Here is a 25,459-nt window from a genome sequence, read left to right on the forward strand (position 1 = left end):
AGAGGCACATGAAAAATTCCATGAATATTTGATTCATTTAAAAATATTTAATTGAGGACAAATGAAAGGGAAAATCCTGGTCTTTGGAATAACCCATGTAACTTATAACAAGGTCATCCATTTGCATGGTGGCAAATAGCTATTTGATTGTGAATCTTCTGCTTACTAAGCAAGTGCAATAATAAATAAATAAATAAACAGCTGAGATTTCCTGCTGAGATACTAAGACAAAGTTTGAAGTTAACATCAAGAGATATTCAAACAGTATTAGACATGGTCATGATGTAAGACTTTCATTGAGCTCTGTGGCCCCACATATTTGTTGATAAAATAGGGTACCATTATCTATTTCCTAAGATGCTTGTGAGAAGTAAACACGTAATTCATATAAATCTTTTGTAACGAAGCCTGGCAGACAGTAAACACTCATCAATCTGAACTGATATGGTTGTTGTTGTAGTGGTCGTTTTTGTTGTTACATGCACAGAAGCCCTCTCCTGGGTGAAAGAAAAACTCCTACAATTGCTACTTCCTATTTGCTGGCTAAGAAACCTCATCTACAGAGAAAGTCTGCTGTACACTTTAAACTACAATGTGAATAAATATCAGGATGTGCAAGGATTCCCCCCAGTTTGCTTTGATCACTTTGACCCTGCTGCTCTATTCATTACTTTAAAACCCTGACCATCTACCAAGTGCCATGTTAGCTGTTACCCTTGTTACAACGTTTATATTGTACAACATTAATTCGTTTAGAGTGATAAGCCTACAACACAAACATATCACTCCTCTTCTTCCACATTTAAGTGTGAGGGGCATTTTAAAAATTCTAACAAATGTTGGAGGAAAGGAAAAAGATCATCATAGCAGTGTGTGGAAATTATATGGCAGCGAAAACAAAGCAACCCCTACCCACTAAAACAGCAAATAACAAATCAATGACAGAAAAGCCTATTTTATACTATGACTATCTTTTGGAGACAAATGATATAAGCTTACGAAGCAGGAAGTGAAATTCAACATTTTTAATTACTCTTGAAAAAGTCAATATTCCAAAAAAAATATGGATTCCACAACAGATCCAAATTAGTGTACAATACTATATCATCATTGATTATTAAGATGCTAGAGTATATAGAGATGTGTTGAAAGTTGAAACTATTAAATAAATTGCAACTTGATATAAATAAGAGATATGTGAATAATGGTAAATGACTGAGAAACATAAAAGAAAGAAGCCAAAAAGAGCTTACATGAGAATTTTTAGAAGATGGAGTGCTTACTGGCTACTCCTTGTTATTATAATTGAACTATGTTCAGGCCATTTTAAGATACGTCTAACTTTAGAAAAATACGGTGATTATGAAATCTGGGTCACATGAAGTAATAGCATGGAGCTGAGAGCTATCTGCCTGCCCATCCAAAATTGCTTTTCTATCTTATAGAGTTGCCTTTCAAAGAATACAAAATGAGAAGGGGGAAAAAAACACATTGTGCTTTTCCTCAAGACACTTCTTCTAGGAAAATGATTCTACCTCTGGGGAATTTAAACTGGGTGTTTTTCACTGTAAAAGTAATTTACACCCTCCAAAATGAGGTTTGAAAGTGAAGTTTTCTAATACATAGGCCAGCTTTCCATTTATATGCACAGGAGTTTCTCCATTTTCCTAGAGAAATAGGCTGAAAATAGTAGCTAGGTTATGGTATTAGTCCACAGTACCACAGTCTGTACTGACTTTAGAGAAAAAGGAAGGGGAAGGGATAGAGAAATAGAAACATCAATGAGAGAGAAACATCAGTCGACTGCCTCTTGCATGCCCCTCACTGGGGATCGAGCCCACAACCCTGGCATGTGCCCTGACCAGGAATTGAACCAATGAACTGTTGGTTCATGCTCAATCACTGAGCCGTACCAGCGGGACATTCTATTGTATTTTAATTATATTTGTAAATACTGTTATTAATAGTACTCTGTAATCTGGGATTGAGGTTTTTATAAAAAGTAAAGGAAGAATTTTATTCAACTTGCACCAAATATTTTGTGTGTCTACTCTGTGCCAGGTGCACTGATCTTAGTGCTGGGCTGTAGTGAGCAGGGTCCCTGCCTACATAAAGCACAGGATCTGGTGAATATTGATTTTCTTTGTTGGGGTGTGGGGTGGAGGGACAGTACAAGGCTAACACGAAGTAGTATGATCAAGGGAATCCCTATTTTTCTTCTGCATGAACTTAAACCTCCCTATCACCAGGACACCCAATTCGCTGATAGCATTACAAGTCTCTCACTGAAACCCCCACCTAGATTTGCCCAGTCCCCACATCCTTCATCCTTCAGGTAGCTGATGTGAGACTCGTGTGGCAATATACCCACCCTTATGCCCACTTGCTCATGTCAGAAACGCCTAATTCCATTGCTGTGGTTTATTGCAAAGGAAATGTGTTAGCATTGTTCAGCATTATCATTCTTATCACTTGGGTCAGAAAATATTCATTCCTAATCAATATCCATGTCAAAAGAATTCCCAGATATTAAAATACAAATCACAAGTGAAAATGGAAAATGATTTGGGGTGGCTTGCACATTATGGTGAGAGGTTATAAAAGTGGAAAATCATCTGTGCACAGTGTTTTCTCGACATTGTAACGATGCTGAAAAACGGCAATTCTAAAGCAACCTTCCCAAGGCTTAAGAGCTCTTTCTGTTTTCTAGGAAGTATACTTAAGATTTAATCTAAGTCCTTTTTGCTATTGCTTACATTCATTTTCTCTTCTTTTGTTGTTAATAGAAGCTTGTTAAACCATTATACATATTTGTTCAAAGAGTAGGGAATCTGATATTCTTTAGCATAATCCTTCCTCAACATAAAGAAAGATTAAAACATTAGGACTAGCATTTGAAATATATGACTTATTTAGTTGGCACAAATCAAGTATAAAATACCATTTATGTGAGTGTGCATAATTTGTAAATGTTTCCTTATAATGAATTTATTTAGAACGAATATCGCTGTGTCTACTTAGTAAAGAGAGGATGATATTTGTAATCATGCAGTTTGAAGTAGTTGATAATCTTACCATGTACCTGGCATTGGATTGATTGCCTTTATGTGGATTTTCTCACTTATATGCATTTGCTTCTTTAATCATTGTAACCATCCTATATGGTATTATCTCCTTATGAGGGACAAAAAGAAGGTAATGCTGGAGGTGGAATTTGAACTTAGGGAGTCCAATACCAGACCATGCACTCTTAATCACTCTAAAAAATAAAGTATCCATTAACTCCTCATTTCGGGAAACTCATCAGCCACACTAACTCTTGGCTCAGTTGGCCTTGGGTTTGGAAGAATTAACTGCTGTGTTGACCTGGTTAAAGACAGGATTTCTTACTTTTTCTGTTATAAAAATGCAATCTTACACATGGACAAATGAGTTTAGAATCTGACAGTGTTGGCTGCTGTGAAATTTTGAGTGCCCTCTTAAAAGATTTTAGACAGTTATCTGGACATAGATAACTAATGTACCCTTATATCTGTATGACCTACATTTTTTGGGGAATGTAATTATCCATGATATGCATTTTGTGGAGAAAGGGTATGGATCTCTCTTTATTCTTATGTCACAATCGCTCTACATTTATTAAGGTGATGTGATGGCAGATGCATGATATTGTGAGACCTGCCAGTGGATTTGCCCAGTGTGCTATTTGGATTCCAAAACAACCCTAGGACCAGTGATCAGCACCACCCACCACTTTAGATGAAGTGCCTTAGGAAATGACAGTACAGGACACACTTTGCTCCACATCCGTTATCTTCAAAGTGAAATGGAGCACCAGTGATCCAGGTTGAATGGATCCAGAGTAAACACTGTGTTCCAGAATTACATAACATTATTCAGACAGTTACTAATGTAGGGCAGGGCAAGAGCGAGCTTCTGCACCTTAGTTGTATTTTATGATTTTTCTGTGAAAATGTAGGATTTTTTCTCCTCAACTTGTGATTATCTTATAAATGACATATACAGAGTGGGACAAAATAGGTTTACAGTTGTTCATATGGAAAATAATACAATGATTAATAAACAATAATTAAAGAATAAACTCAGTATTTCATGTACTCACCATTGTAAACCTACTTTTGTACCATCCTGTATATCACCATGGATATATAGACACTAGCAGAGATTCTGTAGTGTAGGGGACTGTTATACAAAAGTATTTCATTTCAGTTAGTTTAGTCATGAGAAAACTGAAAAACCTCAATACTTGTATTTAACAAACAAAGTATAATAGTCAACTAACGAAAGCAAATGGCTTTTATAAATCCAAGTCTACACATACTTGAAATACAAGCTCTCGGCAGATTTATTCAAATTATTTGAGTTAACTACAGGCAGCTTCCATGTGTGTGTGCAGGCACATTATATGGATGACATTAGATTGGAATGGTTACTGTTCAATGAGTTGATACTTGCATTTTACTTGGCTGAAAAAAATAGCATTATACATCAAAAGGCATTGAACACTGTGTACCTTTTCTTGATCTACTCACCAGTTACAGGAGCTGATGACAACACATTCTAAATATTAAAATATGAGCTGGTCTCTCACTGTTATCCTCTGCCTACAGGTTGTATATAAAAATAATGATGTAAGGCTGGAATTATCTCGACTTGCCAAGCAAGGAGACCCTAAGATGAAGATCCATGGAGTAGTGGCATTTAAATGTGAGAATGTTGCAACTTTGGACCCAATCACCTTTGAAACCCCGGAGTCTTTCATCTCTTTGCCTAAATGGAATGCAAAGAAAACAGGCTCCATATCATTTGATTTCCGCACAACAGAGCCAAATGGCCTCATCTTATTTAGCCACGGCAAGCCACGACACCAAAAAGATGCCAAGCACCCACAGATGATCAAGGTTGACTTCTTTGCTATTGAGATGCTGGATGGCCACCTCTACCTCCTCCTAGACATGGGGTCAGGTACAATAAAAATCAAAGCCCTGCAGAAGAAGGTGAATGATGGAGAATGGTATCATGTGGACTTCCAGAGAGATGGACGGTCAGGTAATTTATCTGTTTCCCATGCTGTTTATCTGCTGGAATATCCCATCCACCCCTTTCCTAAGGAATTAAAACCAAGAGATATTAAAGATTTTCTGCATTTCTGACTTTAGGGTAAAGGAAATTATCTGTTGCTATTTCTGTTTCACATCATAGAAAGAGCTAATTAATCATCATAGTTGGGCATCAAACTCCAAATGCTCAAATGGCTTCTTAAGTGAATACTTATTGGATAATCACGTGTCCAATCTTGCAAGAAATTTTATCTTGGATTTACAAATGACAAAATTTAGTGTTCTGGCATTACCGATGAACATTTACATAATTGGGTGTTTGGAGGTGCCTGAAATGGCAAATCTAAATTATGAAAAAAAATGATTATCCATACAGAGAATCATTAGTGTAATACAGCACACTTTTTATTCGAGTTAGGACTAGGTATCAAAAAACACTTTAATATAGTTGTATTTCAAGGACACTGGCAAAACTACTGCCTTCCAAGTCGCTTTCCTTCCTGGTGAAAGATGTTTGGAATTCCACCAATAGGGATTCATTTCACCTGGGGTTTTTTTTGCTACACCTTTTCTCCTGAAGCTGTGTGCGTGTGTGGCAGGGAAAGAAAGGGACTTGTAGGGAAGGCCTAAAAGAATATAATTTCTTTACTCTGAAGTTCTGGAGTGGGGTAGGGAGCATAGCAGGGCTGGGGAACGCCCGGCCCACAGACCTTATTAGGCCTGTGAAATAATTTAGTCTGGCCCTGCCAATGTATTAGGGGTGAGGTAATTAAATGTTTGACCAAATATAGCAGGCTAATTTTTAAGTTGATAACTTTGTATGGCCTGCCAATGAGGTTATAAGTATCCAAATGGCCCTTGAAAGAAAAAAAGGTTCCCCACTGCTGGGGCATAGGAAGATGAGTAGCATGGGGGTAGGGGGAGCAGTGAGTTGCTAAGAATCATATAGGCAGAGATCATAGCATTTGTGAAAGATGGGGGGGGGGGCAAGCAATTGTTTTTTATATATACAACTATATATTCCTTCTTACTTCTTTTACCGTCTTCACTCTGTGCTTCCATACTCTGATTCTCTCATTTACAAATCAAATTATGTTCTTCTAATAAAAGACAACTGAATTTAGACCTAGCCACTCTCCTCCTCTCCCTCCCCAACTCTCTCATTTGCACATATACATACCATCCGCTCTGGATTTTCCACTAAATACCAGTAGAAACTCGGCCAAGGCATTTCGGGGTGGGGGGGGGGGCTTGAATTGCTTGCTGTGTAAAACATATTGGGAGGACCAACTTCATTGCCGATCCCAGACCCAGTGAAGTGGGATCGACAGCGATGGGACCTAAGATTCTATATTTTTGCAAAGCTTTCCAGCAGACTTAATAATAAGCCAAATTTGAGAGCCACAGACCAGATGACACTCAGTGCTTCTTTCAGATCCAATAGTCTGTGATTACCATCCTATTTGAGAGGGGTCATAGACTCATTTGTCACTTGCTACTTCTCTGCAATGAAACAGTTTCTGATTTCACTATTATTTATACCTTGTTTTCCTGTTTACAAATCAAGAAGATTGTGTTTCCCTTCCTAGAAATATCTTCTTTTTGCACAATAAAATAAATATATGGAATGTATGAAAATTAGGAGGGAGTTGGCTGTGAGGGAGAAGAATTGAAGAAAGCTCAGAACCCCAGGTATCTCAGATACTCTGTTTCTGATTCCTCACTCTCTGGGAACTTGGTCTCTCTTTGTTGTCATTCTTTCATTTCTCTACGGAACTCCGCTAGGACAATGGTTACAGTTCGTGCCATGTCATTTTTTTCCCGAGTGTCTTAGATAATTGACAGTAGACAGCAAAATGTTTTTCTTGACTGCTCTACTATACAGATTCCATTAGAAATTCGATTCCTCTATGGTTTTCTGACTTAAGCTGAGAAGAGTACATTGGTGTGAATACAGTGATGTTGCAATTGAGTGAGTGCTCCCTTTGGCGTCCCTCAGCCTATTTCTAGAGTTAGCAGTTAAGTTGCTACTTAAGAACTTTTAAACAGAAGATGTAGAGGAGGATAGGCACATGGACTAATCTTCTGTTTTAGAATACTAACTTGTGGATATCATAGTTTGACTTAAAGCGCATTTAGAATAAAATTTTGAAATTAATTTATGAGAATATGTAGGTTTTTAGACTTTATTACAACCTAACACATAACTGATCAAATTAAGTGGACAACATTCGGAAGATCAGAGAGATAAATAATACCACACTTCAGATCAGTTGTATTTCATTCCCGTACGAATGAGGTATTTTCTAATTATCTGAAGAAATACATGGTTGATGTCAAAATTTTAGGAAATGCAAAAGAATGTAAAAAGGGAAATAAACCACTCATTATTTATTTGATAATGATGACTTATACCTGGATATTTTTTTCCTGTCTTTTCTAAAACTTATTTTAATTATAGTTCATATACAATATTTTATTAGTTTCAGGTGTACAAAATGGTGACTTAAATTTATATATCTTATGCAGTTATCACCATGTAAGTCTGGTAACTATCTGACTCTTTCCAGACATCAGTGGTGATACAATCTAAATAGTTTCCCCAAGTTCTTTAGGTGACCTAGTACAATAAGGATCAGATAGATACTTTAATCCACAAGCATAATAAAATCTACTTTTTCTGTTTAAAGTTCTTTAATTCATTCAAATTACCAAAAATTTATTAACTGTCCTTTTTATACCCTCATTGGAAAAGGTCAAAGCTAAATGGAAAGAAGAAAGAGATGTCTTCAAAGAGGGCTAAGAGAGAAAACAAATAAAACATGAGATTTTTGTGGGAATCCAATGGAAAATTTAAGTTACTATGTTTGGTGTTGTTTTCATGGCAAAGTACTTTTATATGATTATAATTTTAGATTAGTGAACTGGAACAAACAATATAAAAACCAAAACTTATTCACTAAACCAAGTTCTGTCCTTTACTAAATTGAGAAAAAAAAGAAAGAAAGAAAGCTCATATTATGTTGGCCAAGCTCAAGGGAGTTTAATGTAATTTTAATAACTGTAGTCATTAATATTTTATATATAGTATTTTAATTAAATTCTATATTTACACACTAAATTGGTTTGATATAAAGCAGACTTTAAAAGATTGAGTGAATAGCTATACTAGCTTTTATTTTTGAGTTAAGCTGATGAGATGTGAACATTTGTAGCTCAGTTAAAACTAGGAAACATAATTTCAAGGAGTAATTTATTTTACTCATTTTTCACATCAGCTATATTCAGAAGCTGTATGAAAATTACTGTTGATATAATGCGGGGAAATGGTACTGCCAAGACAAGAAAGCAGTGTGGGATGTTTTCTAATTCGTGAACGATGAAGGTCTTATCTATTTATTTGTCTGGGATACTCCTTAGTACTATATTTCAAAACATTTAATGAACCATATTTTTTTCTGTTCCTAACGTAGAGGGAGCCCAGAACTAAGAGTTATTCCTCCTGCTATTGACCATGCAAAAATAAGTAGGAATAAGAGCCATGGCCATTAATTTGATGCTAATAACATTTGGTTATCTTGGTTGGAGATAGGATTAAAACTGTATTTGGTGGATAGACTTATTTTTTAAATATTCTGCAAACATTTTATAATGGAAACCCATGTATGAGAGGCAAATTCTTATTTATGTTTATACCCACAGGTCCCAGTACTTCTTGTATAATAGCAGTGGCTCAATAAGTATTTGTTATAAGAAAAAATAAAGAATAAAAATGTGAATGGCTCAGTAGCAACCCACCCCTAATGTTTTAAAATAGTAGCATTATCCTTACATTTGAAGAGCAATAGCACTCTTTTAGTTGTAAATGTAACTTTTTTTTTTTTAGTTAATCCTCACCCAAGGATATTTTTCCATTAATTTCTAGGGAGAGTGGTAGAGAGAGGGAATGACAGAGAGAAACATCGATATGAGCAAAACACATCAATTGGTTGCCTCCTACATGAGCCCCGACCAGGGCCCCGGGCCGGGGAGGAGCCTGCAAACAAGGTATGTGCCCTTGACTGGAAGTGAACCCAGGACCCTTTGGTCTGCAGGCCGATGCTCTATCCACTGAATCAAACCAGCCATGGTGTAAGTGTAACTTTTTAATGGAATTACTCTACTGTCTGAAAGCAGTTTACACATTATACTATAGGATAACAGGCCTTGTCCCTCTTTTAAGGATACAATATCATTCTCCAAACCCAGGGAATGGTGATAAGCCAGGCACAAAAATGACAAGCTTTTATGAGACTAGGACTCTACCCCTGCTATTCATAAGGTCCCCATGCCTTTTAGCAAACATGTGGGTAGAAAGAAAATCAATCATGAGGGAAGGTGTTCACTCCTTTGGGGGGACTGGGATATATAGCTACAGTTAGCGTGCTAGTGAAGGAAGTCACAAGGATATCCATTTTCTGATGATATGCTTTTCAGTCCTTTGTTCAATAAAAGATTGGTATATGAGCCCCTTATTTGATGAGAAATACTGCCTTCATCTGAATACTTTACTAGGACTCAATATCAAAACAATGAATTGCATTGGGTTATATGTCCCTGTTTTCAATCTCTGACATGGGAAGGAGAGAAGCACTTTAATTCCCACACTTTGGTTAATATTGTTTGGGCACAGCTATTCTCTCTGTATAATGTAGCTTCTTTCATGCTTAGTCGGTTACCAATGACATAGGAGGCCAAGTAGGCTGAGCCATGGATGGCATTTTCAGATCCTACACGACAGTGGTAGAGGAAGGACCATACAAAGTCCAGCCATGATTTTGTGGATCAGAGTGTATGACTTGAGTGCCTCCCAAAGTGGATGTCCCCCATGGGTAGCTTAGCAACTTGACAGAGCAAAAGTCCTAACTTGCTGAGTTAATGCATGTGGGTTGAAGAGGCTCTTTACTCTGCAAACTTTGCGGGATTTACATTTCCTTACCAGTCCCTCCTCCCTTTCCAGAGTTACTCTTTCCCTCTTTTATGTTCCCAAATTCAACAGAAAATAACTGCAAGGGTATTTAGCTAAAGTGTGAATTGTGTTAAAATTAGGATGAGATTAATGACTGTTTTTGTTTGTTTTTTAAATTGCACATGCTTTTTATTTTTTTTATTAGAGGCCCGGTGCACAAAATTCATGCACTCGGGGGGTCCCTCAGCCCGACCTGCGCCCTCTTGCAGTCCGGGAGCCCTCAGGGGATGTCCGACTGATGGCTTAGCACTGCCACGGAGGCTGAAGAAGCTCCCGCCACCGCTGCTGAGCTTGCCAGCCATGACCCTGGCTTCTGGCTGAGCGGCACTCCCCTTGTGGGAGCGCACTGACCACCAGGGGGCAGCTCCTGTGTTGAGCATCTGCCCCCTGGTGGTCAGTGCACGTCATAGTGACTGGTCATTCTGCCATTCAGTCGATTTGTATATTAGCCTTTTGTTATATAGGATTTTTATTTTTTAAATATATTTTTATTGATTTCAGAGAGGATGGGAGAGGGAGTGAGAGGTAAGAACATCAATGATAAGAGAGAATCATTGATTGACTGCCTCCTGCACACTCCCTACTGGGGATTGAACGCTTAGCCCTTGACCGGAATTGAACCTGGGACCCTTCAGTCCACAGGCCGAAGCTCTATCCACTGAGCCAAACCCGTAGGGCAGGTTAATGACTGTTTTCTGGGGGCATGAATATTATTTAAATTTGCTTTAAGCTCTTTGGCTCAGTCAAGGGTATCCTCTCAAGTATTTTCATAGCCACTGCCAGTCTTTTTTTTTTTTTTTGCAAACCATCATTACACATTGAAATAAAAAAGAAAACTCATTATTCTTGTCAAAATCTGTGTGTGTGTACAGCGGGGTACAGTGGTTATTCATGGGTAAGCCTACATTTAACAGCTAAGAAGCCATTGAGATTTGAATTGAAGTCACAGAGTTCCAGTTTAAGAACTAGAAATTACAGTGGGAAAGGCACAAGGCTCTCTCTAGAGCACATAATTAGAGGTTTATAGTAATCACTGTTTGATGTGAATAGCACTTTTTAGCGATCTATTACCAGCACTGATTTCTGCATATAGCATTCATGAATCACCACTCTTAGACATTTCTACTTGAACAACCATTAGACAATTTCTCTGTTTAGATCTTGATTTGAACTTGCCCTCTGACTATAAACATTCCTCCCATGCCTTCCTAGTAGCCTGTTGCATATATTAAAATAGTTTTAAGTAAATTTATAAAACTTCAATTTGTATTCATGTCCATAAACCACTCACCATCAAGGGGAGCCCTGAAATACTTTCTAAATAATGTATCAATTATTTGACTATTCTGATGACTAGATGGTTGTTATATTAAATTTTATTAAATCAATGCTTGTGCTAATGTATTTACTCTGAACATATTTAGAAAGGAAAAAGTCATCAGTCTTCCCTGCTCAAAACATTTTAAATTTGGCACATTGTTTCCAATCTTTATTAATATGTACATGTATTTCATATAGTTGAGATTACAGTATAAACATAACTCATCAGGCTATTTGTTTAAATTATGTCATAAACTCTTTTTTTGAAACAACATTTATTCTCTGGGAGTTATGAAAATAGCATCTGAGAATCAAAGCAGAGCTTGGCAGAGGCACCTTAACGAGGCTCCCAGGCTTGTAGGACTCAGTGTATTAACTTATTTATAGAAAAAAAATCACAGTGACAAATATTGACCCTACTCATCTGAGAACTGCCCAGGGGCCTTGACTACTTTACCCCAACTGTAGAGACTGGAGACAGGTCATCTTAATTAAGATGTAGAAGAATCTCAGAACATCATAGGCTAATATTACTACACTAGAGGCCCAGGGCATGAAATTCCTGCACGGGTGGGGTCCCTAGCCAGTGATCAGGGCCTATTGGGGCCATCTTGCCAAGTCCCAATTGGGACTGGGCTGGCTAGGGCCTACCGGACTGACGGCTGGGGTCTGGGGGCCTGCTGGCCGGAGCCTGGAGGCCTGCAGCCCACTGGATGGGGCCTGCCGGACAGGGGGAGGGACAGCGGGAGGTTGGCTGTGGGAGCACACTGACCACCAGGGGGCAGCTCCTGCGTTGATCATCTGACCATGGTGGTCAGTATGCGTCATAGCGACTAGTTGACTGATCGTTCCAGTCGTTCCGGTCGTTCAGCCTTACCGGTTGCTTAGGCTTTTATATATATAGATATTGCCTTACTGTGTACTCTTCCTGTTCAGAAGGCATGTTCCCCACTCTTTTGGTTAAGTTTTAGCTCTCATTGTAAGTCTGTTTGGAGTTGAGGGACAAAATAGACCAGCTATATAGATATGAGTATTCAAGTTCCAGTAACAAATTTTCCTTCATAAATGCATAAATAAGCATAAATTGGCATATCATATTGGCAGATCTACATAGGAGGCATTCCATATCCTGTGGAAGCTATTTTCTCATAGAGACTTAATGTCTTAGTATTCTTAATTTATACATAGGTTTTATGGGCCTGATGAACATCAGTTGAGCCCTGAAAGATGGAACCTTACTCTCTAAGTCTACCAAATCTTCTGTCTGGGCCTACCAGGCTAAGGGGCAGACCCTGGGCTGCTGTGTCAATTGCACTGTCAGGAAACAGGCTGTTATCTGACCACACCCAGCCACACTGATCCTCTCTGTTCAGTGCTGAGTGGAAATCTGTGGAACTTCGGCAAAATAATATTTTAGTTGCTACAAAATATGTCACTTGATTGATATTTACTATTTCTGACTATTGTATATGATCATTTTACTAACATGTTTTCTGTGCATTTATTTTTTTCCAGTGAAATCTGTTTTTTAATGTTCACATGTATGCATATGTTGCTGTGAGTATGTATGTGTTCATGGGCTTACCACATGGCATGTATATAACATAAAAACACGTGCTGTTGGTAAAAATGTTCAGGCAATTCAAAAATACATAAGTAGCCCTAGATGGTTTGGCTCAGTGGATAGAGCATCAGCCTGAAGGGTCCTGAGTTCTATTCTGGTGAAGAGCACATGCCTGGGTTGCAGGCTCGATCCCCAGTAGGGGGTGTACAGGAGGCAGCTAATCGATGATTCTCTCTCATTATTGATGTTTCCATCTCTCTCTCCCTCTCCCTTCCTCTCTGAAATCAATAATATATATATATTTTAAAAGTACATAAGTAAAACATTTTCATTTGCCACATACTTCCCTCATCAACTCACTGCCTCCTTCATGGTAACCATTAACATAATTTGGTATTAAAAAATTCCCAAGTATTTTTCTATGCATCAATATAACTATAAATAGATTTATGCATATAAAATAAATTTAGAGCTTATTTTTTCCATAAACAAGATCATTTTTCAACAATTATTGGGTGACTTGAAAACCTACTGAGAATATTTTCTATGCCATTTTTTGTAGTGACACCTTATATCCCTTCATTTGAACATATCAATACATATTTACTTGTTCTTTCTCTATTGATGGACATTTAACTTTTAACTTTTTAAAAACTTTCACTGTTTTAAACTAATTTATAAAGGAAGTCGATATTATGTTTTTATGTGTAACCATCAGAATTTTTGTAGCATAGATTCTGATAACTGTAATTGCTGGGTTAATTGCATTTTAATGTTTAAGATAATGACAGGTTTTTTTTACTAACCAGCTATTTGAATTTACACCCTTATCTACAGTGTATGAGCTGCCCTTTTCCTGTCAGTCTTGCCTCACACAGATATTTTCAAACTTTTATATTTTGTTTCAAGATTTATTTCTTCACATATTGCTTTCATTCCTGAAATCCCTGGGCTTATGAGTGACGTGACTCCAAGTAAGCAGAAAACATATAGTAATAAGTCGAAAACAATATACTATATTTTTGTTTTAAAATAAAGTTTATTTTAGTGCATAATGCAGAACAGGAGGAGTTCTGTTAAACCTAACACATGACATTTTTTTAAAAGACATAGAAAATTAAGATGGAAGAAAGGAATTATCCACTCATAGCTCCAATACTCCAAAACTTTCATTGTTAATATTGTGGTCTTTTTGTCCCCACTATCTATATATTATGAGAATTCTAAATTTTGCATTATACAATATAATTAATACTCCATTATGCTTTTATCACTTATACTAGAGGCCCGATGCATGAAATTCATGCAAGGGGCTCAGCCCTCGCAGCCCCTAGCAGTCCTGGCTTCCCCTGGAAGGTCTTCCAGACCTTTGTTTTGCTATTCGGTCTAATTAGCATATTAGCTCGATAAAAAAGGACTATCTCTTTTTACTGATTTTGGTTTTGTTAATAGACTATGAATTTGACAAGTACATTTTTAAGTGTGTAGGTTTTGATTCTCTTCTGCAATGAGAGGTGTATCAGAATTATTGATAGATAAAATTGATATTTAGCTAAAAATTATTTTAAGCAGTAACTTCAAAAATTTTATTCAAAAGGAACCCTAGTGACGCTCCAGTCAATTCCTTTATTTTTTTTTTAAATATTTTATTGATTTTTCACAGAGAGGAAGGGAGAGAGACAGAGAGCCAGAAACATCGATGAGAGAGAAACATCCATCAGCTGCCTCCTGCACATCTCCCACTGGGGATGTGCCCGCAACCCAGGCACACGCCCCTGACCGGAATCGAACCTGAGACCCCTCGGTCCGCAGGCCGACGCTCCATCCACTGAGCCAAACCGGTTTCGGCCAATTCCTTTATTTTTGCACAAGAGCCACACTGGAGCCTAATGAATCCATTATTTGTCTAAACTTGCCAGCTAGTTAGTTGCAAAGCAGGAGCATGAAAATTGGTTTCCTGTGGCCAGGCAAGAGCTGTTCCCATTACAGCCCACCGTTTCCTACCCCCTTACTTCCCAGTCACTTATACTTTTACAGTAATTTAAAACTTGAAACCAAATGGGCTTATTCTAAATCTCACCTTCACTTCATGTTTCTTCACACCTTGTAAGCTAATCTTTTGAAGTGGAGTAGCCAAGAAAAATTGGATGGAAAAAAAAAGTGAAAAGGAACAGGTTATAAATAGCAGATCAAATTGTAAAGTTGATTTCGACTTTTATAACTAAGAACTGTCTTCAATAGTTTGTCCCCTTTTACGTACACTTTCACATAAAATGTGAATTTGTTATTTATGCTCAGAAATGTTCTTAAATACAGGGTGGGGGTGATATCTGACCCATGCATATGCTGGATGTGACTCCTTACATTGAACCCAGGCCTAAATTAAAGCTTGAGTTCCCCTTGGATTATATTTCGGTTGAAAGTTGGATTATATTCCTTTTGCTTTCTTTCTTGTCTTTCATTGTTGCTTCTTCCCATGAGAATTCTAAAATTGTCTCTCAAAGGGATAATACGGAGCTATGGGAAGAACATCCTTATCATTATGATAATAACCTCTCAATCCGTGTCTTTACAACCTGGTGTTGAAGTGAATTTGGAGAGTCATGTCTAGCATTTGTATTAAGAAAATTATATAGTAGAAAGAAAATATCAGATTGCCTCAGTGGTAGTAGTGTTCAATATCTTTTCTACTAAACTTTTGTTCCTGTGTGTGTGTGTGTGTGTGTGTGTGTGTGTGTAAGCATGTTTGCATGTGTGCACTGGGCTATATGTGAAGAAACCTATGGATTAACTTTAGGTGTTGTGGTCAGAAAACTGATCACAAAGTTAGAGTTTGGCCACAAGTATGTTCATGAAAATGTCTCTGAACTTTCTTACAACGCTTTGTTCAAAACAGACCCTAAGACACTATAAGTAAAATCCAGAGACCTAGTCACACATTCTCACTGTCTAACAGTTCGAAGGTGATGATCAGAAGTACCTGGCAGCAGTGTTGCCCCTGAGAGTGTGGGCACATTGAATATGGAAACTGCATGGTGCACCCAGCTATGGAACTATGTGGGAGTCAAAGAGAGTGGGTGTTATGCAAACCACTGAATTCCCTCATCTCAGGGATCCTTCAAGCATCCTCTTAGTGTCAGACTTAAAACATCATGAATAAGGACAATACAGTTTCTCCAAGTGTTGTCTTTTCTTCCCTGAGCTAAAACAAGTTTGTTCCATGAATAAAAAAGGCATGTGGCAAAAGTTACATATTTTTAAGAACATATTTCCACTCTTGTAAAACTTCTTTATTGTTCACTTGCTCTGTGTGTCTCTCTCTCTCTGAATATTATATATTCACTAGAGGCCCGATGCACGAAATTCGTGCAAGAGTAGGCCTTCCTTCCCCCAGCTGCTAGCACCGGCTTCCCTCTGACACCTGGGACCTGGGCTTCCCTCACAGCCCTGGCTTCATAGGGAAGGTCGTCGGTATAATTAGCATATTATGCTTTTTTATTATTATAGATTTCCAGTTGGCCTTGTTGAACTAATTTGAAGAAGGGGTGTTACCCTTTTATCTTAAAAACACAAGTCACTGTGTTCATTGCACCCAATCCTTTGCCATACAACTCTTTGCTTTTCTCATATAGTATGTTTTATTTTTATTTTATTTATTGATTTGAGAGAGAGAGATTGATTATTTTCCAGTTATTTTTTCACTCATTGGGTGTTTCTTGTATGTGGCCCGACTGGGGAGGGAACCTACAACTTTGGTGTATCTGGATGATTCTCTGATCAGCTCAACTACTGGACCAGGGCAGTACATTTCTTTTTAACGTCCACCTTTTCTTTTGTCATTAGCACTCCCTGTCTCATCATTTTCTAACTTAACATTACTGCTGTGTGGGAGAGGGGATCATCTGTTAACGTGCTTCCTGTTGGGCATGTTGGACAGTTAAAAATATATGTAATGAAATTCTATTTAGAGAAGTGTCACCATTCTCTCTCTCAAAATTATACCTCTCATTTCCCCAGATTGCTATGCTTTATATTTTTCTCAGTAGGATCTTATGCTACCTCTTGTCCCTAAATGAGTTTTCCTCTAGATGCTTGCACAGATGTGAACAGTAAAAATGAGTACTTTGTCGCTTTCCCTTTTGCCGCCTCCTTCTGAAATGACGGTTACACGCTCCTGGTTGGAAGGCCGGAATAGCAATACCTTTGAGTGTTTCTCCCCTAGGAGTTTTCTTCATTTCATTCTGTGGAAGTCTAGAGAGACAGATGTCCTCTAATGACCTGGCCACCTGCACTGTCTCTGCCAGCGGCTCCCACGCCCTCCTCCCTCACACAGACAGCCCGTTACGCTGCCCGTGCTGCGGAGCGCCCCTCTGCTGGGGTCTAGAATGCCCCTGGCACCATACAGAGGCAGCAGCCGTGCCCTCAGTTAGCTGCACGTCTCACATTCATCACAGGCCGTATTTTCATGTGGAGCTGGTCTCAGGTATCCCATGAAACAACTGAAATGCATCTTCCTACCCACAGTACACTTCCCCTGCCTGTCCCTACTTCTGTCCCCATCTTCCGTCTTTAGGCCTCTCCTGCGTGTCCGCCCCCTAAATCCCTGAGGCTCTATGTCAGTGGCTGGCATGGCACCAGTGTTTTCTAATCCACTTTCTCTCTTCAGACTCCTCTCCAGACCTGAGAGGAATCTGGGATAACCCAGTAATGGGTCAGTGTGGTGTTCTTTTCTGGTATCATATTTGCACTTTACGAAGATTGTTCTGGAGATAGAATATTGGTGGGAATTTGAGTAGTCTGGTGGTACAGGAGGGAAGTTTTGAATGTATCTGTCTTCCATCTTTCTTTTTTTTCCTTCTTTCTTTTTTTAATGGATTCCACAAGTATTTTTCTGGGATCCTCAAGGAATCCCATGTGAATGTCTACTATTCCTCCTATGCTTAGGACCAGGGTCCTATGTATTTATAAACTAATAGAATTATTTTCTTCTTATATTTGGAGTGAGGGGGGGAAATTTGTCAATTTAGATAAGTAACTAGTTTGATTTTTAAAAAGTAAACAGCAGCCCTAGCTGGTGTGGCTCAGTTGGTTGAAGTGTCATCCTGTACACCAAAAGGTGGGGCCATCAATTCCTGTTCAGGGCACATACCCAGGTTGTGGGTTTAGTCCCTGGTCGAGGTACATGTGGAAGGCAACCAGTCAATATTTCTCTCTCTCTCTCTCCTTTCCTCTTTTTAATTTTTTGAAAAGTTAAAAAAAATAAACAGCAAATTTAACTTGGTTCTTGTGATTAATCATGACACACAGCATTTATTCAGTGCTTATTATAAACTAGATACTTTACTAGTATTACTTAATATTCAAACAACCATGTGAGGTAGGTCATATTATTATGCCCATATATGGAATGAGTAAACCAAGACCTTAGCGGTTAATTGCTTGATTCATGTGGCTAAGAATGATTAGGTCAGGTGTTGACATAGATAATCAGTCAAACTATTATATTCAGTAACATCAATCAAGTCAGTTTAAGATGGATGCACACGATCTTTCCTTAGTTCACAGGTGCGTACCAGCTTTAAAAACGAGTGCTAACCAGGGAGAGCCTGACTTTATTCCTGAGTGGTACAGAATTTCGATTTCTCCTTTCTCTGTCTCTTTCTTTCTTGACTATTAGTGATATGGAATGCCAATTTCTCTTTCCTTCTTCACTTCCTTCCTTTCTCCCTTTTTTTGGCTAAACTATGAGAGGCTGACAAACACTCTGTTGTCTGTGCAGTTTGAATTTTATACCCAAAGTCAAATACAGGCATACCTCAGAGATATTGTGGGTTTGGTTCCAGACCATCACAATAAAGTGAGTCATCCTTTTGCTAGCGGAAGATCTTGCCTTTATTTTATAAAAAGTGCAACATCTGTGATGTGCAATAAAGCAACCGGTGATAAAATGAGGCATGCCTGTAGAATCATTTTAGTTACAGTCTGCCTTAATTCCACAAGTCTCTGTTAATTTCACCGAAAAGTACAAAGACACGAGGAATAGAAAGAAACATGTGAAATTGTGCCCTCCAGGAGATCACCCGGAGGCCCATGAAAGAAGGAAAGGGTTATATGTAGGACACGGTGCACGCTGTAAAGATCTGTGTGTCTCCTGTCTTTGCCACAGGTACCATTTCTGTCAACACTCTGCGCACACCCTACACTGCCCCCGGGGAGAGTGAGATTCTGGACCTGGACGATGAGTTGTACCTGGGGGGCCTCCCAGAAAATAAAGCCGGCCTCGTCTTCCCCACCGAGGTGTGGACTGCCCTGCTCAACTATGGCTACGTGGGCTGCATCAGGGATCTGTTCATCGACGGCCAGAGCAAAGACATCCGGCAAATGGCTGAAGTGCAGAGCACCGCTGGAGTGAAGCCCTCCTGCTCCAGGGAAACAGCAAAACCGTGCCTTAGCAACCCTTGCAAAAACAACGGCATGTGCCGGGATGGGTGGAACCGATACGTCTGCGATTGCTCCGGAACAGGCTACCTGGGCAGGTCCTGCGAGAGAGGTAGGATTCCCAAAACCAAGCCGCTGAACTCCCCTGAGATGAGAAGCTTCTTACACACTGACCTTAAACTTTAAATTGACCGTGGACACCTAAGGTGTGCTCTGCTGAAGTGAGCTCCCCGCAAGCTGGGCAGTTACTCCTGACAGGTTCTTGATGTGTCCTTAGTGATCTTCAAAGGACCCGATTCGGGAAGACACAGCTTTTTAAGGATATTGCAGGAATACATACTAGTATGTGGGTATTTTGTATCCTAGGGTATGAGCCTAAGCAGTATAGTAGACAATAACTGCTTTCTCTTTTGCCCAGTTTTTAAATTTCAGGACCCTAGAAAGTAAAGGCATGAATTAGACACATTTATGGAATCCAGGGCTAATATCTATCCCCTCAAATATACTAGTAGCATTAGAAGCAGGCTAAGCAGGAGGTTGCAACTTCCCTGACACGATTGCAGGAGAATCAGGTTAGCCTGCTCATTTCACTTCAGTCACCTTACCCACGTTTGACATTTGAAAAGTGAGCTGACTTTGCATCACCCCAGTTACACCAGCGTTTTCAGAAGTGCGCCCCAATTTCAAAGGCACTTGCTTACCATTGCCCCAGACCTAACTGGTCACAGAAGATTCATTGCCTATTCGATATGAAATGAAGGCTTTGTGTGTCTGTTGAAGCTCTGAGCAGGCACCTCCATTTCCTTCTCTGTTAGGAGACTGAGCTGCATTCCTTCTTCCTTTCCTCTCGATTTAGAAGGAGAAGAATAAGGGTTAAAGGAAGGGTGAAGGGTAAAGGCTGTCACAGTTCATCTGCAGACGGAGCTAAAGAGAGAAATAGCAGAACCAGTAGGTCTCAGCATGTACCTCTATCGATCTAAGAGTTTCAGATAAATGCTTTAGTCGCTACTCCCATTGCCACTCATTTTCAACAATGGAACAAAAAAATCGATATGAAGAAATATTGATGAGTTTTTCCATTGTGCTCTCACACTCTACATAACATCGCTGTTAGCCATTAACCTCAAAGTAACCGGCATCTATTTTTTCTTCCCTTCATTTCTACAACAGTTTAATACAACATTAACACTTTCTAGAGACAAAGTGGTGATTTTCTAGAATCCCAAGTTGAAATGTGACTTTAGTTCTTGATCTGAATAAGGAGGTTTGTCATTTCATCAGCTCTATTATTAACATTAATCAATATGAAAAATAATAAGAATAAATCCAATACTCACCTTAAATTACCTAACAAAATACTATCTCTGTTCTGTTATACAATTAGATGGGTCAATAGATGGGTAAATATTTTAATAACATTGATGCATTCATTCTCCTAATTGCAATGGCTGTGAATTGTCATTAGGAGTTAGATATTTCTATGCAGTTTTCATTTGCAAGGTGCATGTGGTCTCTGTAAGTTTTCTCTTCTCATTTTCCCTTCTAATCTCAGTTTGTTTGTGTAGTTTGGTTTTTAGAAATTGCCAAAGGGACTAACAGTAACAACAAAGAGACAAAGCTCACGAGATGTGTTACAATTAGTCATAACGTGAGATGAGCAGACCTGTATGATTGAAGATTTTGTTTTTATTTTAATCACCCAGAGAGCTATCTGATTTCTGATGCCTCCAGCTTAAGTGAAACTAGAACAGGATATAGCTGCACCCTCACAGGAGTTGCAGAAGCCTTCAGTTAAATATGCATGGTGCACCACCCTGTGGCAGTGCCCCGCTACTACACATGGCAGAAGTAAAAATAGAAATTGTAGAGCTTCCTGAGCCAGAATGAGGGAAAGGGAATATTTATATATTGCAATAATTAGAAGGAGGGTGGCAAGCATATGCAGATTTGCAAATGAGAATTTAATAGCAAGCTTCATCACTGGGATTCGACATACATTTTTATCTGACAGATGGCTGGAAATTTCCACAGATTTCTTTGTCTCTGGGTTGGTTGTGTGTGGAGGAGGAAATGGTCGTTTTGTGTGTATTTTTTGTTTCTGGACTACCCGGCATATTGTGAGTAGTCTTTGATTTTCAGAGTTAATTTTCTTGTTCATATTCCGGCATCGCCTGCGAGCAGGGTGATGTGGGTGGGATGCTGTCATGCTCAATACCACAACGTCTGGCTTCCGCCCAGTGCCCAGCTTTGCCCTAGTTCAGTCAACACAAGATCATGCCCAACCCTTGGGGTTTCCTATTCAAAATAAAGGGATTTTTCTCTTTACACTCTAATCACATACGATTGTTGAGCACATAAGAGTTGATTGACAACTCTTGAAGTGAATAAAAATAAAGGCACTTAAAAAGTTTCCATTTTACTATTATTGAGAAATAGTTACTAACATATAAAGATAATTATTCAAAGTAATTAAAAAGCATGTTCAAGTCCATGGACAATTCAGCATGGGGAGTGGAGCTGTAATCCCATTATAGAAAATCTTCATTCTGCATTAAGTAAGCAAAGGCGTTTATAAGAAAGAACAGAATATTTGCTGACGTAGGAAAATAGTATTTTTTCCATGTATATTGATCCCATAAGGAGGAGTAATATAGAAATAATGTTCAGTAGAATATGAATTAAATGCAGCACCTGCCCTCCCACTTTATTTTTTTTAAATAAAACTGGGAATTTGTAGAGATTCGCTCATATAGAAGTTATTTTGGGTCGTATGTATATGGTATAATCAGAGGTCTACTTTATACTTGTTTGTTAAAATTCTAACAGATGGAGGGACAGATGTCAGAGCAATATAATTTGGCTCCCTGTCTGATTTTCATAGTTGATCACAATATGTGACTGCCTCTCGGCAAAACTGAGCGCAGGTGTACACTTTAGACAGCGAGAAGGAATAACACAGAAGAGCAAATTTATCAAACTTAAGGACAAAGGAAAAGGAGATCTAAGAGACAAAGTGGAAACTTTTCTGCCCCCACCGGGAATTATTGCCTTGGAATTGGCCATTTAAAGGACTCTTTTGTATTCTAAGTGATAAAATAATTTTACTGATGTTAAAAGATGCTGCCAAACAGCATAACCTTCAAATGTCAGAATGTTGTTTACCATTTATTTGGCAACTCTAGGCTACAGCCTTGTGCATTTTTTATTTCTTGTCTAATTAAAAATTAATTCCAATTATGAGAAATCACTTAGGCATTCATTTGTCGTTTATCAACAGGTTATTTTCACATTGAGAATGGTTTAAAATGACAATCAGGGGCTCTCAAGTTTTATTATTTTACTCTGTTATTTCATTCCTGCTGCTTTTTGGAGAATGGTAAAGGCTAATGATCCTAATTATTTTTCCTACTTTGGGTTGGATTTCAGTCTGTATTTATGATCCACTGCCAGACCTCTGTATTTCTAAAAGGATGTTCTCTACTTAGCTTTTAATCAAATTAAGCTACATGGCTGTGAATTGTCATCAGGGGTTAGATATTTCTGCACAGTTTTCACTTGAGATCATTTAAAATACGAGTATTGAGTAATAGAGACTGATTTATAGACTGAATAACCAGGCGAAAACTAAAAATATTTTTGTATTTTTATCTGTATGATACCACAGTAACTGAACAATTGATAATGGCTTTTAAACTTGTATTCACATATTGTTTTATAGACATGGACACTGATTGGCTGTAGTTCAGGATAAGAAATAGTAAAGATCAAATTTCTCTAAGGATTATACTAGAAACACTTTTTCTGTTGTTGTTTTATAGAGTTTACTGCAACTTTGCAATCATGTTTTAATTATTTTTGGAGCAAGTTCTCCTAGATTTTTCAGCACTGAACTCCATGTTTTGCAATATTGCATCTGTCTGGGAAACTTCTTCTCTAATTGGAAAATGATCTGATAACGAACCACTATATTTTAAAGGATTGTATTATTTTCTCAGTGCTTAGGTCAGTGACTAGCCATGGGACCCCTACTTCGGGCAATAGACCCCTTTCCTAGTCTATCTTTTGCAGCACAATTATAAACTTCAAAGTAAACTTTAGTATTTTGTTCATATTTATTACCAAAATTAGATTCCACTTATAATAGGCAGAATAAATACTTAATTTTTTTAGTGAGCATATATGTAAGCTTGGTAACCAGACTGAAGGACGTTCTTTCGTGTACCCTCAGTATTGAGTGCAATCATTCATTCAGTCCGTGTTCGTTGAGCCTCTGCTGTGTGCCTAGCACTTTGGGGCACTGAGCTGCTGATGGAATAATGAATAGGAGCATCTAACCTCTGTCCTCACCACACTCAGCACTTAGATTTTATAGGGCAAGGACAGCTAATGCTATATACACAAAAAAGAAAGGGTAATTAAAAACTCGAGTGGTAAGTAGATATAGAATAACTGGGGGAAAGATTAAAGGAGTGCTTGCAGCATATCTCTCTGAAGTAACATTTGACCAGAGACAGGGATGCTGAAGGAACCAGCCATATAAAGTCTGGGGTGAAGCCTGCTAGGACAAAGTGCAAATACTTCAAATACTTGAGAGATGAAATCAGTGTGTCTGGGTTTTACTAAACTAATGTGTGTGTGTGTGTGTGTGTGTTGGGGCGGGGGGGTTGATGCTAAAAAAAATGAGGCCAGAGAGACAGACTAGGCCCAGATCACAGAAAAAGGTTAGAAAAATGAGTACAGCTTTTATTATAATTGCAGTAGAAATCTATCAGTGGGGTTGGGGGAGGTGAGGGATTGTTTAAGCAATAAAGTGATAGAATCTGATTTACTTCTTTAAAAGTTTAGCTTGGCTGCTGTGTGCAGGGAGGAACAATCAAAGTGAGGAGACTTTTGAGGGAGCTTTATAGTGGTCCAGGTGAGAGACTGCAGCAGAGTCTGAGGGACTTTGGTGGTAAGAGTAAGCAAATGACTCCGGAAATGAATTGGAATTAGTGCCTTCAAGCATTGCAGACTTGCAAATAGATTGGACATGAGGAAGGTGAGAGAGAAATCAGAAAGGCAAAGGTCTGAGTAATGGGTTATATCATTTACCGAGATGGAGAACACTGGAGAAGGACATGATGGGTGTTCATTGTTGGGGCGGAGGGAGTGGCAAAGAGTGTAGTAAGGTACCTATCATATTCAATTTGGAGATGTTCAATAGGCAATGGATGAATGATGAGTAATGGAGCTCAAGAGAGAAGTCAGGACCGTTAATAAAGATGAGGGGGAGTGAGCACATGCATTGAGAGAGATCCTTTGTCATGAGGTGGGCAGAAAAGAGGGCCAGGCAGGGACCCTGGGACCTTCATGCTTATCCGTTCTGGATGTGCCTTCAGTCTCATGATGGCAACAACTGATGATCACAGGATGTTAGAAGGAACGCTTGACTTTGCTGACTTCTTGAAAAATAAACTTGCAAAACCACAACTCCAGAAATACCGTCTTCACAATAAACACAGTTGCATTAGTAAACTTAATTGTTGTGTCATGTACCTGGGCAGGATCATGAGCATTTCCTAGTTTGTTTTAAATCCAGGTAGTTTTTCTTTTATTAGATGATCGTCTTGAGTTTTGAGAACCAATGAAAGAGCAGCATGACTCACACTTGTTTCGCAATATTCTGCCACCACATACAGTGTTTAACACTCAGGGGTGCTGACGATTTCTTAAAGCAGTCAGTTTGTGACCCACGGTTTTTGCTGTTTGCTTTTTTATGTGTTTAACACTGTATGAAGCAGCTTCCCTAAGAAAGCAATCCACTTTCGTTTTAGTGGCCCTCACCCACACATGCTCTTCAATCCCACCTGCCATCTCTAGGAAGTACATCGTTGTTGACGTTTTAGTGATAGCTTCATATTTTCAGGATACCAAGGTTGTGGCCACAGGTAGTTTTAAGTTCTAATTCAGTGCCCTTAGAATCAGGAACTTTTAAGGAGAGCAAAGGCCTTAAAATCCTGTTCCTCTCAGAGCCTAGGCGGGTTTTACAGGGCTGGTCAGTGGCCTCAG

At 38.7% G+C, this 25,459-nt stretch overlaps 1 protein-coding gene across 1 annotated transcript in view; it reads left to right on the forward strand.

Moving 5' to 3' along the window:
* Positions 1–25,459, forward strand: part of NRXN1 (neurexin 1) — a 973,903-nt gene that overhangs the window by 427,822 nt on the left and 520,622 nt on the right. Inside the window, exons 9-10 of the mRNA XM_023746047.1 lie at positions 4,632–5,070; positions 19,140–19,523. Of these exons, the coding sequence (XP_023601815.1) occupies positions 4,632–5,070; positions 19,140–19,523 (823 nt within the window). The remainder of the gene's footprint in view (positions 1–4,631; positions 5,071–19,139; positions 19,524–25,459) is intronic.

Source organism: Myotis lucifugus, unplaced genomic scaffold, assembly GCF_000147115.1.
Source record: "Myotis lucifugus unplaced genomic scaffold, Myoluc2.0 scaffold_6, whole genome shotgun sequence".
Lineage (NCBI taxonomy): Eukaryota > Metazoa > Chordata > Mammalia > Chiroptera > Vespertilionidae > Myotis > Myotis lucifugus.